This window comes from Nelumbo nucifera, chromosome 8 (genome assembly GCF_055504915.1).
Source record: "Nelumbo nucifera cultivar China Antique chromosome 8, China Antique-T2T, whole genome shotgun sequence".
Taxonomy (NCBI): Eukaryota; Viridiplantae; Streptophyta; class Magnoliopsida; order Proteales; family Nelumbonaceae; genus Nelumbo; species Nelumbo nucifera.
The window spans coordinates 31,351,487-31,360,968 of NC_142656.1; the positions used below are offsets into that span (position 1 = coordinate 31,351,487).

The following is a 9,482-nucleotide window of genomic DNA, read 5'->3' on the forward strand; positions in this document are numbered from 1 at the left end:
CTCTGGTAAGAAACAATCACAAATCTCTAAATTTTCAACTGAATCTAAGAATACAGCCATGTCCTCAGGTTGTAATGAGATTGTATAGCTCCAAGCTCTCATCCATAACCCTTTTTTTTTATAAACGAGTAGTTTTATTAATTCAAAAATAGTAGTACATTTAGCCTAGGAAGAGGCACGAGGTGTTACCTCCCCCTAGGACTGAGTCATAAACACTAAACAAACACAAGCCTGAAACACAATTACAAAGTGGCCCAAAACAGATCTCCCCTTGACACCCCTTGCTTGGCCAAAGAATCAGCCATTGCATTTGCTGATCTACTGACCCACTGAAACCTGACTAACATATTCCTTGTCATCCATTTAACTTTCTTTAACAGATCCCTGTAGCCCCAACAAGTTGTTTCTGGACTTGTCAACCGGCCCACTACTACCTTGGAATCCCCTTCTACTATCAAATTATTCACTTCAAGTTGACTGGCCATCTGTATACCTTGTACCGCTGCTAGTATCTCTGCCCTTACAGAATCACCAACACCCACTGGTCCTGAAAATAAAGACAGCATGTTGCTATCTTTGTCTCTCAGAGTCCCTCCTATTCCAAATGGCCCTGGGTTACCTTGGCAGCTACCATCAAAATTCAGTTTTACCACTCCATCCGATGGGGATTCCCATTCAGTTTTAGCCACAACCTTGTATACACTAGTCACCAAACTAATAGGTCGAAAGTCCTTTGGATGCTTGGCCTCTTTCTTCTTGGGAATTAAGGCTAAAAAAGTAGTGTTAACTCCACGACTAATCACTGAATTATCCTTGAATTCCTTGAAGACCTCAATCAAGTCTTCCTTGATTATGTCCCAACAATCTTGAAAGAAAGCCATTGTGAAACCGTCCAGCCCTGGTGCTTTAGATCTGTTCATGGAGAAGCTCTCATCCATAAACTTCATTTTGAGTTGTTGTCTCCAGTCCCTCTCTTTAATAACAATCTTAGTGCTATCAAGATTGCGTCCAATCTTGTTTTCCATGCGTAGATGAAGCATATTGAAATGGATTGTCACTCTATCAAAGATCTCCTTACAAGATGCATTTTCCTTCCTCATGTCTCTTTTGGGCTTTCGCTTGCAGATCTGCTTACAAAGGCTATGTCACGGGCCCATCACACTTTTTTTTGGAAAATAGATGCTTATTCCTCAACATTAATTTTAGGGTGAGTGTAAAGATAGAGGAGGGTTAGTTTTATCATTTTTCCCTTGTATAGTTGTACACCACTTGTACATTGGTTGTACACTTTTTGTATATTAAGGGCAGAATAGTCATTTTATCTTTTAATATAATGATCCTTTGCTAGGTGTAGGAATCAAATAGACACACCTGATCAACTCTTTTTTCTTTTCTTCTTCTCCTTCTTCTCGATCTAATTTTCACAGTAACACCTAGTCGATAATCCTTGAGCTGATCAATGCCCCTAACTCTTCATTACTTTTCATTTTGTCCTCGAAGATTCTCTTGTTTTCCTTCCACACCACCCAACACACAACAAAAGGAATACAGCTCCATAGCTTTGGTGTTCCCATACACTCTTGGCCAACTTCCAAAGATCTCCTCATAATCATTGGGCACCCAACCAGCCATATTGAAGAGCTTGAAAAAGTAGGCCCAAATACCTCTTACATACCTACACTGAACCAGCAAATGCATGATTTTCTCCTCATCAACTTTGCACAGCACATATCTACTAGGGAACTGAAAGCCCCCTTTCTTCAAATTGTCTTTGAGTAAGGATACAGCCCATTGATATCAGCCAAGTAAAGGCATCCACTTTTGGAGGAACAGGTTTCCCTCAATACCTTTGATTGAATTAGGCACCACCTGATTTCTGAGCAATGCATTATAAAGAAACATGACTGAGAACTTCCCATTCTTGCATTCTTTCCACAATTTTGAATCTAGAAGTAGAGCATCCACCTCCACCTCTTGCAACTTTGACAGCAGCCCCACACACTTCACCTCCCAATCCAATTCCACACTACAGCACCATTTATAACTTCATAGCACTGATAGATTGTCTCTCCCTTCTTGCGTCCACATCCCCCTTCTTGCTTAAAAAAGAAGTATTCAAAGTCTATACAGACTTTACAACCCAAGTCAATGGAAAATCAGAAAACAAAACAAACACAAGAGACAAACTAGACAACCCCAAGCCCTAGATAATAATCTCTATACAAGCCCAAAAATAGAAACAAACAGCACCTCCTACTAATGAATAGCCCAAGTCGACAAACAATCTTTCACCACCCCTTTCAAGAAAAATTCTTGCATTCCCCTCTTCCCCAATAGTCCAAATCAATGCTACTTGATTGAATCTTCACATAATCCTTCCCCTTTTCTGAGGAATACTACAGAAAAGGGATCAAAGAGACCATTAACCTCCATTGGCAAATTCCACCTGCACCCAAATAAAGAAAAAACCATTCCCAAATGTCTGCAATAAAAGAACAAGATATATATAAGTAGTAGTAATTCTCACTGTTGGATTTGCAAAGAATACACTAGTTTGGGGATAAGCAAAGAGATGGTCATCTTTTTTTGCAGAATATCTAAAGTGCTAACCTTCCCATGACACACTTCCCAATAGAAGGCACCTATGCTTAGGGGCATTGGTTTAAACCAAGCTTAAATGTGATCCTACCTCTCAATGATAAATACCCACATTTCCAAGTTGCTAGTCCTTCCAAGTTTGTATAACAAAAAGGTCATTACCCAATGTTGGTCTTTGTCCCAGCCATCTAGGATCTAGAGAGGAGTAGACTAGAGAAGGACCTAACCTTTGGCATTTTTCTCTTTTTTTCACAAAGTAGCCACTCTAAGACTCAAATCCTTGTCCCCACACTTGTCAGACCAAGATGCTACCATTACAACAAGCAATGGCCCCTCTACAAGTTTATAAATTGTACCATAAAAATCTCCTCTACCAAATCAAACTAATTTGCAGAAGTGATAAATGGAATTCTTGACCATGATAAGTTCAAAATTATACTTGGTACAGATCAACCTCAGATGAAATGCTATTGAAGATGTTCTGCATGGGTAGGATGGAAGAAAAGTAGACATGACTTATACCTTATGCAAACTTCATCCTTCCAGTAGCTCTCAGATTCAAACCTCAACAAAAGACGGTCAGTTCATCAATCATCAATAGACCAGTTACAAGAGATTTCAGTACTAAACTCCTAAGTTTCAAGTCCCACTCCCCAACACCAAGCAATAACGGAGCTAGAACTTCCATTCATTGCAAAACATTTCGCAAAACTGATAAAGTCAGACTACTTGCATTTTGTATGCAAGTTAACCGAAACTCAAAATTCAAAACTATGTTCTACCGTACTTCCATTCTATTATACAACAAACCAAAACAAAACCTGACGGCACACATCGAAAACAGTTTTTTTTTAATAATTACATCGAAAAAAGTATTTTCAAACTAAAGAAACTACATGGAAACAACCAGGAAACATCGTACCATAGGAAAGGAAGATCCAACGTTTTCTCCTGTTTGATTATAGTCCCAGCCCAGTACTTGCCATCGGGAGACGCCTGAAAATGAACTGGCATCGCGACGGAGCCAATCAGGTTCACCGAATTGGCAACCTTCGCCTGCCAGGGTATTTCGCTCGGTCTGGGCCAATTAGTTTCCTCCTTCTCAGGGCGTTTGGGGACGGTGTAAAACTCTTTATGATCCGATTCAGAAGTCGATGGTTCAGACTTCGGTTTTCTGGTGGATTTCTGCTTCATTGACGTCGTCGAGTAAACCGACGATTGAACAACAATAGGGTGAAGCAACCATTTCTTTGTTGAAGGAGAAGAAAGTACTCCCGCAAATGCTCGATAGATACTTTTCATGGAGGACGAAGAGATCGAACGATCGAATATGTCTTTGGGTTTCCAAGCAAAACCTAAACCCTACTTAAACCTTATGAATTATGAAATAAGACCGAGCATTCAAACCGTGTATAAGTGTATAGTTCTCAAGTTTCCAAGCAGTTATCCCACCACCGGGCGCGGGAAAGCGATGTTAGACGTTCGTAACCTTAAGGCTCGGTTTGGAAAAAATACAGATACAAATATGTGGTAATACATACAAAATACAAGGTTTTGCAATTTGTATTCAGGCTCACTTTGGAATAAATAAAAATATGTTCTTGTGGAAAAAAATATAAATATGTGGAATGCAAAATCTTTATTTTTTTATTATTTTGTATTTATTTGTATTTGTATTTGCACTCTTTCCAAACCTAGCCTAAAAAAATAGTCCCAAATTGAACCATCCCGAAAAAATAGGGTAAATTACATACCAATACATTATACTTTGGCGTAGTTTTTTTTTAAGACTTGAAGCATATTTCATTTATTCAAGAAATTGATACAAGTAAAGAGAATTGCCAATAAGGCCAATCAGAATCCAGATACAATTTCTCAAAAAGAACAAAATATATAAATGGATGAAGGAAAACATAACAAATTTCTGCAATCAAACAAATGTGAATTAAATCACCAACAGAAGTAGATAAACACAATTCCAATCCACCACAAATGACGGGAGAGGTTCCCAAAAGAGACTGCAAAGAGCTGGTAATAGGATTACCAGTGCAATTATTTTCCAAATTTGTTTTAATCCAAATGAATTACTCAGTGCAATTATTTTATTTTGAATCAAGTTTCCCCCTTGGTTTTATTGTTCTTTTTATGTGTCTTGGAAATATTTTCCTAATTTCTAGGATATCCACTTTGTTTGCAGCACATTACATTGTATATTTATTTAGTCTAATCAGCCATATATGCATTAAAAGACTCTCTAGCCATAGCCATAGAGCAACCCTTAACCCCTTTTTCAAAATTACTCCTATTTAGCAATCGTCTCAATTTGATCACCTCTTTCTTTTTTTTTTAAAGGGTGCATAATATTATGAGGAAACAATATTTACAAAGTCTTCTACCCTAGGTATCTTGCTTGGATAAGAAGAGAAAGAAAAAGAGGACAAAATGTGAGTTTTTGCTAGTCGGGATACCTTATGGGCAAGTACATTAAAGTTGCGATAGACGAAAGAGAAGTTAATACAGGAAAAGATCCTAATCCTGTTCAAAAGCCAGAGGCAGGTCCAGGGAACTTTTGATTGCCTTTGAAGCGCATCAACCACCTGTTTAGCATTTGAAACAATATATACACATTGACAAAGCCAGCTGGAGAGTTCTAAAAGAACCTGCATTATAGCATACATTTCAGCTTGCACCACAGAAGATACTTTATCAGTTCTGCCACCAACAATTTTCAAGCAGGTTAAATTCGTAGAAAGAACTATAAATCCAAAGTTGTATAAAGTGTCAGAGATCTTCCCTGCATCAGAAAAATAACAAGCTTTATACCATTTTTAATTGTAAGCTGGTATTTATCAAAGTTGTTTCCAAGAGAAGCATCGGGAATATTGTCTTGGGTGGATATTGACCAAGTGTTAGTATGGTTTATTTGATGAGGAGATTTTAAGGCTGGATCAATCTCTCTCTGAAACACTTCTCATTCCTAGCAAACCAAAGCAATTGCTAGCCAACTCAAAATCCTTTTAGCTAAATTATTATCACATTTACATGCTGAAAAAGGTTATGGATACTATTTACCCAAGAATTTTGAAAGTTGCTGATAAAATTGATATTCCAGGGGTTTCCAAATAGAACATATTGGGTATAAGAATAATCTAGAAATAAGTGAACAGCTGATTCCAGTTCAAACTCATAGAAGACACAGGTTTTTTTATTATCCTCCATACAAAGTTTTTCTTTTACAGGTACAAAATCATTAATTACTCGCCACAAAAACAGCTTAAACCTTGGTACTATATTTAGTTTCCAAATTTGCTTGAGACAGAAGTTGAATTGTGGTGAGAAATGGGAGGATAGTGCAGAAATTTTATTTTGATATTCTTGTTTTGTTGTGAATTTGCCAGAGTGAGGTAGCAATATCCAGGTTACTAGGTTTAAGCTTGGGTAAATAGGAGTTTTCAAAATGTGCTATGCCTCAATAGAGGAGAATAAGGAGTTAATTAGGTCAATATTCCATCGGCCTTGATGGATTAGATGGGAAATATTCATGTCTTATACTTGGGGCTAGAGGGAAGGGGATCCAGGAAAAGGTATGATTATTTTGGATCTAGGGCCGCTGACAGAGTGGGAAGTTTGAATTTTCATTGACTAAAGCACCACATTCTAAGGCTAAATTCATAAGTTCCGGACTAATGGATTTCTAGTAAATTGACCATTTTGAAAGAAAAGAGGAAGGAAACAAACCTTTGTTTTTCAGGTATTTGGAATTCCATATTTGAGCCTAGAGTTTATGCTATTCGTTAATATATTTCCAGACTACTTTTTGTAAAAGACTCCGATTAAAAAGAGTGAGATTCTTGAGTCCTAATCCTCTTACAGTCTTTGGAAGGGTTAATTTGTGCCAAACACACCAACAATAGGGATGAGACTTTTCATTAGATATACCCCACCAGAATTTTCTAAAAGTCATCTCTAGTTGGTCTATGGTTTTCCTGGGGAACTTTATGAGAGACATAGCATGGATAGGGGTAGCTTGGAGAACTGATTGGATAAGCACATGTTTCCCTGCTTGGCTGATGGCTGTTGCCCTCAATCTATTTAACTTTGCTTTAAGGTTGTCTAGGATAAAGGTTAGCTACGCATGTTTGCTCCTTGACCAAAAAAGGGGAAGCCCTAAATGTCTAATGTTCTCTGGCAAAGGCTTCATTCTGATTTGTCTTCTATTTAGTTTTTGAACTCGAGGGTGGACATTTTTGCTACAATAAACACCAGATTTTTCCAAATTAATCACTTGACCAGAGATAGCTTGGAAAGAATTTAGAATCTGGTTGTGATTGTCAATTTCTTCACTATGAGCTCTGATAAAAAGCATGTTGTCATCAGCAAAGAAACAATGGGAAATTTTGGGAGACGAAGGAGAGATAGAGAGCCCTTGAATTTTATTTTCCTCTTCAACTTTATGGAGAAGTCTAGAAAGGCCTTGCATAGCTAAAATAAAGAGGTACGGAGAAAGCGGATCCCCTTGTCTTATCCCTATAGAATGGTAGAAGTGACCTTCTGATGTTCCATTGATGAGGATAGAAAATGAGATAGAAGAAATGCACTCCTTAATCAAAAGATACAAGTCTTCTGAGAATCCTAAGAGGGACTATCTCCACTCTAGCCTGTCATAGACCTTAGACATATCCAATTTTAGGCCAACATAGCCAGATCCTTTCTTTTTGTGCCTTAAAAATTGGAATAGTTCTTGAATGACAATTGAGTTTTCTGCCATTTGGCATCCCGGTACAAAAGCCATCTGGTTTGGGGAGATGCATTTATCTAAAATAGTACGAAGTCGGTTTTCTATGACTTTTGTTATAATTTTGTATGTGACATTATAGAGACTGATTGGTCTAAAATCCTGAACCTTTGTACAGTCTACTTTTTTTTTAATGAGACAGATAAAAGTATGGTTCACCCTTTTAAGGAGTTTTTTATTAGTAAATAATTCCTGCACCATAAGAACTAAATTTGGACCCATCAGATCCCAAAAGTCCTTGTAGACCAAGGTTGGCATGCCATTGACCCTAGGGATTTTAAACTTCCTATGCTAAATACGGCTGATTTGACTTCATCTACAGTAGGAATGGATAACAACATGCTATTTTTCTATCTCTGTCACAATTGGGATGATCACCTCATCTAGGATTTCCAAATTGGAAGGGTCTTGACTAAAATAAAAAGTAGAGAAATAGTCCAAAAAAATGTGGGATATCGCCGAGATCAGTCTTCCAAACATTCTGAGAATCCTTTATTCCTTTAATATAGTTCCTCTTCCGATGAAAAAGGGTACTCTTATGAAAAAATTTTGTATATCAATCTCCCAAATGCAGCCAGGTTTGACAGGAAGTTTGTCGCCAAAAGCTCTCCAATTGAATATTGGCATGGTCATACTCTCTATACAGGCTAATAAAAGTTGAATAATCTTCCTATTGTTCTGCTTGTATATTCTGATCCTCTAATTGTTTGAGCTTTAATTTTGGATAAGTAAAATGTGTTTTTTTTCCAGGTGATAAGATTCTGCTTCAAAGAATCAAGTTTTTTGGTTATCCTGTAAGTTGCTTGGCCTGCTATAGAAAGATTCCAACCATCCTCTATTAATTGTTTACAAGAGTTATCATCTAACCACATTTCTAAGAAGCAGAAAGGTTTAGGAAGGTTAACTAAAGGAGGGGAATATTAAAGGGTGATGGTCCTAACCCCACTTAGTTTCTAAGGCAATAGTAGCATTCGGGTAAGTTGCTAACCAATCAGGAGAGACAACTACCCTATCCAGGGTTCTCTGAATATGACTAGTGTGTCTTTTATTTGTCCAAGAAATACCTCCCCCCTGAATATTTATTTCTAGAAGATTGCAATCTATAGTGAAGTTTCAATATTGTCTGGAAGAGAGATTTGAAATATTGAAGGAAGTAGAAGGTTCAAGAGAATCTAGAGAAGTTGCTTCATTAAAATCACCAATTAAAGCAAATGGTAAAGAAGTTTGTTGAAAATAACAATTAAGATCATGCCAAAATTTATTTATATGGTGCTTAACTGGTGGACCATAAATAAAACCTAGAATCCAAGAGTAAAAAGAGTCTTGAACTTGAAGCAGCACGTACTTGGCAGAAGAAGACAAAAAAGAAACATGATACCTCGCTTTCCAGAGGACTGCTAATCCTCCTGCTTGTCCTTCAAGGTTGGCAGTGATACAGTTAGGATAACGTAAGGTATTTGTTAATCGATTAATTTTATCTTCAGGGATCTTTGTCTCGCATAAGAAGATAAAATCGAGGTTGATGCAACTGGAAAAATCCCTGAGTCCCTAAACTGCCTTGGGGCGCCCAACCCCTCGACAGTTCCAACTCAAGATAATCATTGATAATGGTGGGGTTGTTTTGGGCTAGCCGCCTCCACCCATAGAAAACAAAACAAAAGAAGGTAGAAAGGGAACACTTACAGAGTGTTGATCTTCCAAATCCTGGTTTGCCTCATTGTGCCCCACCAAATCTATCGTAAGAATACGATCTATGTGAGTAAAATCGGTGGGGGGGGGGGGGGTCAGGCCTATCATACATAGCCAAATATGGGAATTCTGATTCTAATTGCAAGTTTGAAATCAAATCTAGTCGAGGTCTTTTACCTCATGGCCTAGAAGAGGGCTAGGAGTGTCTTCAAAGAGGTGGTTTACTAAGTCCTGAGTTGTCTCTGTCAGATGATAAGTTTCTACAGATACACGTATACTCGGGAGAGCAGAAGTAGAAGGGGCCAACAGATTTGGTGAAGTTTGTGGGGAGGAAGTAGAGATAGCTTGATGACGCTAGTTTGCAGAGGGGGAAGTTCCTTCAGTAGGAGGGTTTTCTGGT

At 37.9% G+C, this 9,482-nt stretch overlaps 1 protein-coding gene across 2 annotated transcripts in view; it reads right to left on the reverse strand.

The window, feature by feature from the left end:
- LOC104603139 (protein OSB2, chloroplastic-like) overlaps positions 1-4,012 on the reverse strand; it is a 42,581-nt gene extending 38,569 nt beyond the window's left edge. The window contains exon 1 of one of the 2 annotated variants that reach the window (XM_010267080.3): positions 3,521-4,012. In XM_010267080.3, the coding sequence (XP_010265382.1) occupies positions 3,521-3,900 (380 nt within the window). In that variant the 5' untranslated portion in view covers positions 3,901-4,012. The remainder of the gene's footprint in view (positions 1-3,520) is intronic. The other variant, XM_010267081.3, reaches the window with a different exon arrangement.
- Between the last annotated feature and the right edge of the window lie 5,470 nt (positions 4,013-9,482).